The sequence below is a fragment of the Lytechinus pictus genome, chromosome 3 (assembly GCF_037042905.1).
Source record: "Lytechinus pictus isolate F3 Inbred chromosome 3, Lp3.0, whole genome shotgun sequence".
In the NCBI taxonomy this organism is placed as follows: domain Eukaryota; kingdom Metazoa; phylum Echinodermata; class Echinoidea; order Temnopleuroida; family Toxopneustidae; genus Lytechinus; species Lytechinus pictus.
The window spans coordinates 67,070,213-67,084,429 of record NC_087247.1 but is presented as its reverse complement, the minus strand read 5'-3'; the positions used below and the strand labels follow the sequence as shown (position 1 = coordinate 67,084,429).

Below are 14,217 nucleotides of genomic sequence, written 5' to 3'. Positions count from 1 at the left end.
CTGGCACCAGTTGACAATTTGTGTTTCCAACTGGTTTTAACTGGCACCAGTTGACAACTCATGTTTCCAACTGGTCCTAACTGGCACCAGTTTACAATTGGTGTTTCCAACTGGTTTTAACTGGCACCAGTTGACAACTCATGTTTCCAACTGGTCCTAACTGGTACCAGTTAGGACCAGTTGTCAACTGGTACCAGTTAGGACCAGTTGCCAACTGGTATTTCCAACTGGTACCAGTTACAATTTGTCAACTGGATTCCAGTTGATTCCAGTATTGGAATCAACTGGATTCCAGTTGATTCCAGTATTCCAATTTCCATATTGAATCCAGTTCGCTAACTGGAATCAACTGGTACCAGTACCAGTTGGATGAACTGGTCCTTAACTGGTTTTTTGACCTGGGAGGGACAGTATTCTGAAAACGTTCTTATCTCAAAATGCTCTTATCTACGTCACGATCTTAAACTGCTCTCCTGAAAACGTTCTTATCTACGTCACGATCTTAAATTGCTATTCTGAAAACGTTATCTTTTTCTCATCTTCCTTGCTTTACATCCTATGCTGATTGAGCACATAAATTTATAACTCGCGCATATAAAACCAAAGCACACTAAAAGATAAGAACAGAATGTAGATAAGTGGTATTCTGAAACGTTCTTATCATTTATCTTTGTTATCTTTCACTATATGTAAGATAATATTTACAATAGCTAGAGTGTTATCACATCTCATGATGACCACATTCTTTCTTGCTCAAATTCAACGGCCACTGGTAGTAACAATTATTCATTCATCCTTTATTTTGTCAGTCTCCTTTTCTATCCTTTTTTTTTCTTCATTTATTAATCATTTTATTCTTTTAATTTCTTCCTTTTTTTTCTCTTGATTTATTTCTTTCTTCCTTTTTTTATTTTCCCTTTTCGTTCATTTTCTTTCTTTATTTATATGTCTTTCTTTCTAATTTCCTTTCTTTGGTCATTATTTTTGCTTTTTTCATTCCCTTTTTCTCTCTTCATTCTATTTCTTTTTTTTTTTCCTTTTTCTTTGTTTCTTCAATTCATCTTTTGTAATCTTTTTATTTCTTCCTTCTTTTTCTTTATCTTTCTTTCATTCATTATTTATTTTTGTTTTTCCTTTTTTATTTCTTCATTTTCTTTTCCCCTTTTTTTCTTTCTTTCTTCCTTCCCTTAATTTTTAAACCTTTTTAGTGTTCCTTCTTTTTTGGTTTTCTTTCTTTTATTCATATTTTTCCTTTTTCTTTTTTTGTTCTTTCTTTCTCTTTCCATTCATTAGTTTGTTCTTTCTTTCTTTCATTCATTTATTTTTTTATTCTTTCTTTTGTTCATTCTTTATTTTGCTCGTTTTTTATTTTAATCTCTTTCTTTACTTTCTTTCTTTATTAATTTTGTGCACATGTCAAGAAATAAAACTAGCACATCAATAATGTGGTGCTCATTCGGCTTCTCGCAAAGAAATAATTTCAGCCCAGTTGACACTGTAATGAATTATATTGGTGACATAAATTGAGGAAACAGAATTTAAATTGATGAAGAAAATTCTGGAAGAAATGACAGAGAAGAAGCAATTTTTGTGATCTATGAATATATTTCGTATAAATTAGCATAATTCTCTAGTCAAAATGTCTAAATTCTGTTTAGAACCTTGGTGAACCTCATGTAGCTCTCAGATGGAACAAAAAAAAAATCAAATCGGTCAACAAATAAATAAGAAGCATTTTTTGTGAGTTTTGACAAATGTGCATAAATAAGAATATTTAATGAGTTTCAAAATTCTGTGTAAAAGTTTAATGAACCTTATGCAGCTCTACCAGATGGAAGAGAAAAAATCAGAATCGGTCAACAAATAAAGAAAAAGAGGCATTTTCTGTGATTTATGAATAAATTTTGCATAAATAAGCATAAAAAATTTTTGTAGTCAAAATTTCAAAAATTTTGTGTAAAAGTTTGGTGAACCTCATGAAGCTCTACCAGATGGACAAAAAAATCAAAATCAGTCAACAAATAAAGAAGAAGCATTTTATGTGAATTTTGAAAGATATGCATAAATTGATTTTGCATAAATTATCATAAAAAATTTTCTAGTCAAAATTTTAAAATTCTGTGCAAAAGTTTGCTGAACCTCATGAAGCTCTACCAGATGGAAGCAAAAAATCTCAATCGATCAACAAATAAAGAAGAAGCATTTTTGTGAATTTTGAAAAATGCGCATAAATTAGCATATTTAATGAATTTCAAAATTCTGTGTAGAAGTTTTTAATCCCCAACCTAGTGCTATAATATAAAGCAAACAGAATTGAAATCAGACTTGAAATGACAAAGAAGAAGCATTTTGAAATTATGCCATGGCATAAGCGCATGAGCTAAAAAATCAGTCATTGCGTATAAAATGCCAATTTCGCCCAATGCACCAGAAAATAGTGTACACGCAGTGCCCATGATATTCTCTTGACATATGGAACGCTTCTATTGGTTAAACTGCCAATATAAAGTGCATTTTGTTTGGTAATATCTAAAAAACAGAAGAAAGGGGCAGTCCTAACAGAGATAAGAACGCATTCAGAAGATTTTCGGAATACCGATATGCAATGATTTTAGTGTCTTCTTATCTCAATGAGATAAGATAAAAGATAAGAACATTTTCAGAATACCACCTTAGATTCTTGTAAGAACTTGATTCAAAAAGTTCATTTACCTGTGCTGTGTGAAGGAGACCAATGACATCAATATCTGCTTTCTCAATCTGATCTCTAACACTAACATCCACTTCCTTGGTGATGTAGAGTTCACAAAGATTCTTGAGTCTGTCTTGAGCAAACCTTTCAGCTGTTACTAAGATACCAACAGCATCACCCTCCTCTATAGGGGCATGGTCAGTATAGATGTATTCTAAGATTGCTGTAAAACATTCCATGCTGGTTTCAAGAATTGGGATCTGGGATAAAATGAGAAGTTTGATCCCTCATGTACAATTACCATCATAAATAATCAATGCATAAATAATATCGCACAGTTGTTTTCCCATTAACTATGTTTTCCATACTCAAATTTTCTGAGGAAAACAAGACGTCGATATTACAATTAACAAATACACTTCTTCACACAGCATTATGAATTTACAAAGGTCATCTTCAATATCCTTAACTCAAGCCACTGACCCTGTACAATGACTTTAGTGTCAGAATTCACAAAACAAATTCAAATCAATGCTACTCATCAGTGGACAGATTAATACTGTTTGTGCATGTTCAAGTGTGCTTATGAAATTTGATACCATATTCTCTCTTTTGAAAATTTTGAACAATTAGGTTTGTTGCTAAAGGTATTACAATGAATTAGTGATAAATGATTTGGTGACATTAAAATAGATCCATTATCACTGCTTGAAGACCTATTTAGTTCCTTCAGCTGACAATATGTAGAAACCTATCTTACTTGTTGAACTTTCTGCAAAGACACCACTGAATAACATAATATTTACAATAGCTAGAGTGTTATCACATCTCATGATGACCACATTCTTTCTTGCTCAAATTCAATGGCCACTGGTAGTAACAAGTATTCACCCTTTCTTTCATTCATCCTTTATTTTGTCAGTCTCCTTTTCTATCCTTTTTTTCTCTTGATTTATTTCTTTCTTTCTTCCTTTTTTATTTTCCCTTTTCGTTCATTTTCTTTCTTTATTTATGTCTTTCTTTCTAATTTTCTTTCTTTGGTCATTATTTTTGCTTTTTTCATTCCTTTTTCTCTCTTCTTTCTATTTTTTTTTTCCCTTTTTCTTTGTTTCTTCAATTTATCTTTTGTAATCTTTTTATTTCTTCCTTCTTTTTCTTTATCTTTCTTTCATTCATTCTTTATTTTTGTTTTTCCTTTTTTATTTCTTCATTTTCTTTTGAAAATTTTGAACAATTAGGTTTGTTGCTAAAGGTATTATGATGAATTAATGATAAATGATTTGGTGACATTAAAATAGATCCATTATCACTGCTTGAAGACCTATTTAGTTCCTTCAGCTGACATTATCATCAATGTAGAAACCTACCTTACTTGTTGAACTTTCTGCAAAGACACCACTGAACATCCCTGCCATGACAGCACAACGAGCTTTCAAGATGGCTTTGTGAGCATATATGGTCTGACCTGTCATTACAACACAACAAAATGGTAATACAAATTAAATAATTATTGAAAAACAGCATAATTAGCATAAATAATTTTCTAGTCAAAATTTCACAATTCTGTGTGAAGTTTGGTGAACCTCATGCAGCTCTAACCAGGTGGAAGAAAAGAAATCAAAATCGGTCAACAAATACAGAAGAAGTGGCATTTTATGTAATTTATGAATAAATTTTGCATAAATTACCATAAATAATTTTCTCCACAAAATTTCAAAATTCTGTGTAGAAGTTTGGGGAACCTTGTGAAGCTCTACCAGATGGAAGAAAAAAAAATTGGTCAACAAATAAAGAAGAAGCATTTTATGTGAATTTTTAAAAATACGCAAAAATTAATTTTGCATAAATTGGCTTAAAAAATTTTATTATCAAAATTTCAAAATATCTGTGCAGAAGTTTGGTGAACCTCATGAAGCTCTACCATATGGAAGCAAAAAATCTAAATCGATCAACAAATAAAAGGGAAGCGTTTTTTGTGAATTTTGAAAAATGTGCATAAAATTAGCATATTTCATGAGTTTCAAAATTCTGTGTCGAAGTTTTGAATCCCCCACCTAGTGCTATCATATAAAACAAACAGAATTGAATTCGGACTTGAAATGACAAAAAAGAAGCATTTTGAAATTGTGGATGGACGACAGACGACGGATAAGCTCTTCTGGCCCTTCGGGGCGGATGAGCTAAAAGTGGCACAGCATGATAGCACAGAATCTATTTCACTTTCTTGGCAGGTATCTTAATGGACCAAACTATAAATGTGTTCCATTTGTCAAGAATGATTTCATGTGTGCCCAGCTTAGGATATGTATCCTGGTGTATGAAGCAAGTTCTTAAGTTCTCTAATAGTTCTTTAATTACCTAATCTTAAATAAGTATTACAGAATGAAAACGTCTGTATAAATAGAGTTATTTAGTAATCATCCTTCTGGATGTTGTCATGGCAGTTATGTGTTGAGGCAAAAATAGAATGCAAAGCAGCAAAATGAAGAGATGGATATGCTCACCTTCCACTTCAAATTGTACATCTGAAAATAAAGGCTTCTTGAAGAACAACTCTTTTGACCTCTGACCTGTAAGGTCATTAAGGTATGTGCCAATGCTGGGGTTAAGAAACTCCTCACTATTTTGGATGTTATTGATGATCTCCCGGAGTCTTGGGAGATAAAAGGTGTCTGCTGCCTTCAAGAGAGCTTCTAATTCAGTTTCTGGAGTGTCTTCATCGATGTTAGGAATACCTAGAAAAACAAGGGTGTCTTCCTTTTAGCACCCATGTCAAGAATGCATAATATTTCTTAAAGACTTGCTCTGAGAAAGAAAATTGCTTTTGCTACTATATTAATAAATGATCTATAATATGGGTCTCTAATAAAGCAGCCACCAATATGGAAGTAACACTAATAATTACAAGTAAAAACATATGAATATAAATTAGAATAGAACAAGAGTCATAAACAAACTCATTAGTTGAAAATAAGTTAAAAGCAAATTTTTGCACAGCAATATACCTTCAGCATTCAGTGATGCAGAAGGGATAAAGAGCAATGTCCACCAATCCCATGCTTGAATTAATTATGCAGCCTAAATCTACAAAGGTATAGATCTGACAAAGGCCAACATCAGATTTAAATGACAGAACAGTATGTCCACTGTTACTATGGTAACTTCTCCATTTTGTGTCTGAACCACAGACAAACTGGGCGTTGTGGCGTGTGCCTGTAATCCCAAGCTACGTGGGCAAGTTACAAATTGACGCAGAGGTTCGAGACATGGTCACGTCTTTCAGATGGTAACGTTAAAGGTCGCTCCCTGACAAAGATAATGATATCTGATTGATACACGTCTGAAAAAACTAAATTACACAGATTCTACATCCACAATGAAGTTTAAAAAAAAATGATAATTACATTGAGTAGGACTACATACCTGCATAGAGGAATCTCAATACATGTGTGAATGTCTGTGAGGAGATATCAGCAGAGAGACAAACATCAATTTGGTGCCCAACCCCTTCTTCTGCTTGCTTGATGCTAGACAGACCTGCAATACTACCACTATTGATCTCATCCCAGGTAAAGGCAGGAACACGTACCGCTCTGTCCTCTTGTTGATCCTATTCAAGATTAAATATATTGAATTATGAAATGATAGATGATAAAGGGTAGAGAAAATAATGAAATTCCTACAACATTTTCATATGACATATCTGAGTCTTTTATGGAATATAATTTCATGAGAATAATTCACTTTCAAGGGATCCATAAAACATTGTAATGCTGTACATGTTTCTTAATTTACAATGCTTGGCTATCATATAATGCACATTGATCAAATATTACATTAGAAAGCCAGAGATGTTTAAAACAAATATAGAGTTTAGTTTATGAACTTTGGACAAAGTGACTTTGTTCTTGATGTGATAATCACAAACATGATGAAGATTTCTGTTTTCAATAAAATATAATTCTACACAGGTTTTGTAAAAAAAATACTTCACATTCCCTAGACATTTGTGAATTACAATGCTAAGCTGGTGCAAGCAATAATTGTTAATTGAAGATTTGATAAGGGTGTAAACAGACATGAAGCTAGACAGATTTGATCAGATTTTAATTCTTGATGTGCATACCTTTGGTAGCTTCTGCTCAAATAACCTACAGAAGAAATCTGATGCACTACACAGAACAAATCTGTGAGCTGAATGACTCTTGCCATCGTCTAAATGGAAGACTACGTCTGTTTCAGATGGGTCATCAAGGATACTTGACATATCTGTTCCCAAGGTAGATGTCTTGATTTCAATCCATGGTGCTAGACCTTTAAAGAAAAATATATATATTTTTAAAGGATACTGAGGAACAGAATCTATAATATTAGTAGTAAATTTTTTTTAGTCAGTATTACTTTAATAATATCACACAATATCTGATTCATGGGGCCAAATGAAAAATATGTAAATGGTGATTATAGCTATAAAAAAAATGTATACATGCAAGTGCTATTGCAAAACTAGTTGAAATCCATTCATCTTTTTCATAATTTATTGCCCATGTCATAATTATAATTCAGTGAATAATATTTTATCCATATATGGTGTTTGGATTTCAGTTCTTCACCCAGTCACTGAAAAACAAATACCAATTGAAATAATTAGATTAGACTGAGGGCTGCTTCATATTTTTTAAGAGTTGGATCGTATTTCTCACCTGTTGGAGGCATAACAGGAGGCAGAGGAATGACCTTCTTGCTCTTTCCCCCTAATGAAAAGAAACCTTTTTTCTTCTGCATCGATGAATAATTAGCAGCAAGTTCAATCTATTTGGAAAACAAAACAAATAGAAGTTCTGCAAATATTTCTAAACAAAGAATGCTGTGGTTGTTTTTTTTTTATCAGTCTTTAACATATTTTTTCTCATTTCATTTGATAAGGACATGGGATGAGGGGGGATTGTATACATTATTTTGCTGTTGAAGCTATTAAACCCATTCCAGCTTTAGGAATCAGGCAGAGTATGGTAATAGAATACCAAAACAGCAACCCATGTAAAGGGGAACATATTATGCTGATATGTTGCTGATAATATACTATGACTTAAGTTTGTAAGTGCAATATATAATAATCCCAATGCAATATACAATATTTAGCTTGAAATTGTGTTGTGTCTTGCTGCCCTGTTCTTCTTCTCCTCTCTCTCCTAACAAAACTTTACCCTCTCTATTCTCGCTCCCCTCTACATTTCCTCCCCCCCCCCTCTCTCTCTCTTCACTCTGACACATTATATCACTTCCTTGTTAGGGCAAGCATGGGGGAGGAGATAATAGAATGCATAAACGTAGGAAATTTACTTTGTTGATGTCATGTTTATATTTTTATAATGATACACCATTTTGGTATAATTACCATTTCCACTTTTTATGTCTTTCATTCATGTATTTTAAAATGTTATCATGTAATTTATGTTTTCAATAACTACGTAAATCTCAAAACAAAATTTCCTTTATGGACTTAACCCAAAAGGATTGGGGGCCATGATGGCCCCCCCCTCAACGCTTCGCGCGATATTTCCAAAATGCAAAATTTTATGAATTTTTTCTTTGAAGTCTCGCGCAACTTTTGAGACCAAATTCGCAACATACGGGTGTAGCATTGGGACGTCTCGTGACTTTTCACGAGACAATGTCATGCCGAAAATGGCTCATTTTTATACTTTGTGTACAAAGTCTATGGGAGATGAAATTCATAAAAGGGTGATTATTTTTCATTCTAATTGGTCTGCTTAATTTATTAGGGGTTAATTTAGTTGTTGAATGGTCTGTAATAATTTACATAGAAAAAACAATGAAAAACAAAAGATGTAAAAACAAAGAAATACACAAGAAATTCTAAAAACAAAGAAAAAACTTTTGTAATTTTTCTATGTGGAAACCTTTAAATTAGATAAGAAAGATGACATCTGGAAAAAAAAAAGAAAATGTGAAGTGAAATTTGATGTTAAATATGCAAATATTGTTTTTCATGAATAAATTTGCATATTTTATTCATAATAAATTTAAAAAAATCAGATTTTTTTTTTATACTGGCTTGTAATCTATATGGTAATGAATGTGCATGCCAAATTTTGGCACGATCGCTCTAACGGCGGCCAAGATTAGAAGGGGGGCTATCATGGCCCTCCCCCCCCCCTTGTCCTCAATACATCTCAAATAGCCCAGTCCTTTTAGGGTTAAACTGAATATAATTGAATTTTGCTTTCTGTGTACATTCTACCCCATCAAGTGTTAAACATACCCTGATACAAAGAATTTTGAATTTTAGGTTGTATAAAACTCTTGACTATTTTGTGCGAAATGATATCTCTAAGCAAATTAATAACCTCCACAGCCACAATCTATATCTTGAACTTTGCCTTTTTGCTTGAAACATATAGGCCTGCTAATGTATTTCTTCTTTTTAATCAAGGAACAACAAAACACAAAAATACCCTTCCTGTTTTTCTGGTTGTGTGTGTGTTTATACAGTCCTTCCTCCCCCCCCCCCTTGCCCCTTCCCTGGTGGATATTTTCAATCACAAGTTTCAACTTACAGCTCTATCAAAGCATTCTTTCAATCCACTCTGCGTGAGTGCACTGGTCTCTGCAAAGCCACAGTTCAATTTTGCTGCCAGTCTAGCTCCTTCATCAAAACTAACAAACTGTCCACCAGTGTTTGATCCACGAAGATCTGATAATCAATCAATCATTATAAAATTAGTACAATGAGATATTGTCAATTTAAATCATTAAGGGGTCTCCTATTACAAAATCTGCTTTTCCAGGTCCAAGATTTCAAGTTTTTATTGGGGGGGGGGGGGGGGCTGGAGGGTAATGTCATTGCAAGGTGTTCATTATGCTCGTACATAGCGAACATTTGTAAATATCTTATTGGCGTCACATACCTTCAAGTTTGCCAAATGAAAGTCCCTGGGAAAGAAAATGAGAACATGAACTTATCAATTTTTGCAAATTTTCCCAACAGTGCATGTAATATTGGAATTTGATACCCAAGTGATTCTGTGCAAATTTTGGTGAAAATGACATGGGTCAACTTCATTTTAACTGTGGAATATCCTTAACATGCTTAACACAACAATTCAATAATTTAAATTAATTTGGTTTGACTGGGTTTTTTGCTTACCAATCTTTGTTGCAACAAGAAGAATTGGTGTATTAGGGAGATAATGGGTTAGTTCTGGGTACCATTTTTCTTCAACATTTTCAAAGGAAGCCCTTCTGTCCACTGAATAGCAAATAAGGAAGATATCTGTCCCTGGGTAGGATAGAGGTCTCAAGCGATCATAATCTTCCTGGATGAAAAGATCAGTAAATAAAATCATTAACAATGCTTATCTGCAGTTATCTTTACCTACATTTTTAGGTCATATCTACTGAAGATATACACTAAAAACACTTGAATTCATCTGGATATCAAAGAACCATTAAAGTTTCAAATCATATACTTTAATTTACTATTAAAGTTTTGTCAAAAGATTCTTATGTTAAAACTTTGTGAAATTGTATAAATCTATACTAAATAAAAAGAATCAAGAAATATTGAATACACAAATCTTAATTGCTTAAGAAAAGTTTAACATTCCCAAATCAAGATGATCATTTAAATTACAATCTCAATATGGTAGAATACATGACTAATACTTTGTATCAACATTCTAATTCAGCACCAACACATCTAAAAAAAATAAAAAAAACCAACAGGAGAATGAATAATACATGTATAAACATACCTGACCAGCTGTGTCCCAAAGCCCTAGATTATAAGGTACACCATTGACCATCACATTAGCCGAGTAGTTATCAAAGACGGTAGGGACATAGTCATTTGGGAAGCTGTTTGTTGTGTACGAGATGAAAAGACAGCTCTTCCCCACAGCGCCATCACCAACCACCAACAGCTTTATATTCTGCATTCTCAATTACTGCAAATTAAAGGCATAAAATATGTTGGCTTTATCGACTCCATTTCTTTGACATTGTGAAAGAGTTCACATACAGATACAGTAAGTGCCTAATTAGACCAAAGGCCTAAGGCCCATATTCTAAACTCTGGTTTAAAGTTGTGATTTAACTATGGAGAGCCAATTGGGGGGAAATTTAAAAGGGATTAGGGTCTATAGCCTTAAGCATCCAATCAGAAATTAAAGTAGTCTAAAGAAAACAAAAAGATGCTTTGTAAATAGTAGACCAAAAACTTCATTGTTCCACGGAAGTACGTTGGCTACCCTGCCTGTAGACTGATATATAGTAGTATAGTATTTTATTCAAACCATATCAAACGCAAACAGTGGTACAAAGCACAACATCATAGGACTCGGAATGATAGGTTTGGGACCCCAGTGAAGCACAGCTTGTTGGCGGGGCCCCTTTACATAGTGGTATATAACAAAAGTAACATATTTACAATGAGTATAACTTAAGAACAAATGATTTAACAGTATAATAAAAGGGGTAGGTTATAAAATGGTGATAAAATGGTGATAAAATGGTGATATCCGTTGTTTTGGAGAAGTTTTTTTTATATTTTCTGATTTTTTTTTAACTTCAGTCCTTCTCCTACACCGCGAAGCCAGACAAAGTCTCAGCAGAGCATATACTGACCAAAATATTGATTTATCAGTCTACAATAGATGATGATAGTAATCAAATGACTCAAAAATTTGTTGATATATATGATATCCCTAGAGACATATTCATGCACTAGAAATTGTACAGAAAAGGGCCACTAAATTGGTACCTCAGGTAAAAAAACCTTCCATACGAACAAAGATTGATCTAACTAAAACTCCCTACATTGACATACCGCCGTGCTCAAGGGGATATGACTGAAACAAGTTTTCAAGCTATTTCATAGATATGACCAGGAGGTAGTGCCAGATTTGGATCAGGTGCATGAGCCTACCAGAGTTCATGATAAGAAATTGTTTATCCCAAGATCAGTCACTGAGAAACATAAGAAATCATGTTACATAAGAATGAGAAAACCATGGAATAGTCTCAGTAATGGATTGCATGTAGTTAATGCACCCAGTGTCTACAGCTTCAAGAATGGACTGGACAAGCATTGGAGATGTGAACCAGAGACCCACCAGGACATGCTCTGGCCAACCTAAAGAGGAGAAGGAATTTGGAACTGAATAGAGTCATAATGACTTCATTCAGAATATTCCACATAAGTAGGCCTATCCAAAGTAAGTAAGTATAGTAAGTTATTCCTGTCTAGATCTAGATGAATACGACGACTACACTCAAATTTAAGAAAACAGTGAAGAGAACGGTGAACCGAGCGAATAAACTTGACAGCCAGCAGCCTGAACAGCCTAATCTTCACTAGACCTACATCAGTCCCACTCGAGTGTTCATTACATTCCGCCGTGCACAGATGCCAGAAGTGGCGTCGCAGCACGCACGACCCTCTAGTTAGAAATCCACTGCCAAACGCGGTTCTTTGTTCAAGGTTAGAATACTAATCTAATACTAACCTCGCACTAGTCAGTAGAGGGACCAGTCAGCAAATTGGGATCGTCCCAGTTTACAGGGACTGTCTCAGTTTCCAAAGATTTATCCACACAAGAAATCTGGAAAGTTCATTCACCTGTCAAGTGCCGACATCAATCGAGTGCGCTTGTCAATGTAAACATATCAGGTTTCATCACAAGATTATTAGAAGACTGCAAGTCATGTAAAATGGACAGTAAACTGGGGGGAATTGAGGTCACTGAGTCTACTTTCAGCACTCTCAATCCCGTAATTGCCATCATGTCCTGCAGGGGTAAGTGAAGAAAAGCTGTGCCCATAAACAAGGACAGTCTCAATTTATCAAGACATGATTTGTCTTTGTTTATGCTGGGATATCCTTGTTTTCTGGGACAATCCCAATTTTGGACCGGCACCTCTACTGCTAGTGTGAGTGCATCAGCAGCCTGTGCACTGTGTAGTAAGCTATTAATTTTTATTTACAATTTACTTTTTAGTCTAAGGGTGTGTTCAAAGTCGGTTTCCAAATTCAAACGCCAACTTGGATCATGATTGAAAACGTGGTTACAAAACATGGATATAATTAGAAACAAAGGGTGTGTTCGAAAAGTAAACGTCTTTCAAATCAGGATTCAGAGGAAAATTTAAACATTTGAGTTTTGTAAGGTCTTTAAATTTACTCTCGCAGTGGAAGCCTAACGTTACGCAAACAGGTGCCAGAACTGACCTTTCTTGTGATGGGTCAAAGCTGCGCTATAAACGAAAGCGGGCAATTTAAAGACAATCAAATTCAAAATATGAACGGCTTTATATTTTCGACACTGAACAGTGCACCACTGATCTTGTTTGTGTAGATGTATTGTAGGTGATTTCTAAACTGAGTTTTCAATCATGATTCATGTTGCTGTTTAATTTCAATTTGAAAATCGACATTGAATTAAACACACCCTATCCCTATTACTAACGTTAGTATTAGTAAATAGTTTACTACATGTACCATGACTACTACGTTTTGACATTATAAATTATTGATTCATTTTCTGAAACTTACCCTCTGACTCTGTACTGCTGTAGTCGATCTATGACTTTATTTAGACAAGCCAACCCAATGCCAGGACTTTCTTGAAATAGATCTAGATCTGATCTACTTAGCACTTATCCTGAATTATCTCCTTTTTTTCCCGATTCAGCCAAAGAATGAAAGAGGAAGCAAACATCGCGGAAGAGGCAAAAACAACTACGGTACACAGGCTAGGCCCAGCGACACAACACACAGGCAATATGATGGGATTTCCGCATTGACTCCAATCTTCTCAGCTCTCCTCTCTTTATACATACCGGTACGTGCGTGTATTCACAACAAAAAGGCACACGTCCCAATTCGGATCATGCTGTAATGATCTATTTTGAGGACAACAACACATGAACATGAGGAGCCACGCCCCATATTTTGTTGATAATGGCAATGCTAACTTATTTCCAAACAAACTTATATTTTTTCCTAAATTCATTTTCGAGCAGAATGAAATTATCCTAAAATATTTATATTAGGCCTACTTCTATTAATTATAAAAAATGAATATTTCCATTCTAGATTTTATAGATTTACATTGCTGGAAGAATACAAAGGGATAACTTTGCTAAAATGTAAATAAGCCCCACATAAATACGTAGACTAGTCGAATCCGTCGTCGATAGAGATGTATACTAATAACGCATACATTTCTATGGGTCGAATACTATTGCGCAATGTAAATGGTATGACTATGAGCTCTGACCTGACAGTTCGGCCATCAATAAAATCGCCAAAATGTGTACTGTCGAGTTTCGGTTCACGCACTGGCGTTAACGTAAACCATGGACCTATTGCGTAAACCAACCAACTTAATTAGGCCCCGATGCAGGAAAGACCAGCCTGAAAGACATTGAGAAAAAAATGTTTTTTTAATAAATATTTTGAGCTAAGAAAATATGGCCCATCCTAGCAACAAAATAAATGG

At 34.3% G+C, this 14,217-nt stretch overlaps 1 protein-coding gene across 1 annotated transcript; it reads right to left on the bottom strand.

Annotated features, from left to right (window-relative positions):
* Window positions 1-1,368: 1,368 nt before the first annotated feature.
* LOC129256794 (rho-related protein racA-like) lies at window positions 1,369-13,692 on the bottom strand. The gene is made up of 10 exons (XM_054894959.2): window positions 13,269-13,692; window positions 10,471-10,662; window positions 9,864-10,032; window positions 9,274-9,410; window positions 7,396-7,504; window positions 6,819-7,006; window positions 6,116-6,302; window positions 5,197-5,427; window positions 4,060-4,157; window positions 1,369-2,952 (listed from the first exon to the last, which is right to left on the bottom strand). The coding sequence occupies exons 2-10, from the start codon at window positions 10,651-10,653 to the stop codon at window positions 2,623-2,625; spliced, it is 1,632 nt and encodes a 543-aa protein (XP_054750934.2). The 5' UTR covers window positions 10,654-10,662; window positions 13,269-13,692; the 3' UTR covers window positions 1,369-2,622.
* Between the last annotated feature and the right edge of the window lie 525 nt (window positions 13,693-14,217).

Bases quoted from the DNA above. Each gene is read 5' to 3' on its own strand.
- LOC129256794 (XM_054894959.2), bottom strand. From the start codon at position 10,653: ATGCAGAATATAAAGCTGTTGGTGGTTGGTGATGGCGCTGTGGGGAAG. The intron at 7,007-7,395 runs GTGAGAAATACG...TTTTCTTTAAAG, and splicing joins TCCTGTTATGCCTCCAACAG to GTCTAGCACCATGGATTGAA. The intron at 2,953-4,059 runs GTAGGTTTCTAC...ATTTTATCCCAG, and splicing joins CAGAAAGTTCAACAAGTAAG to ATCCCAATTCTTGAAACCAG.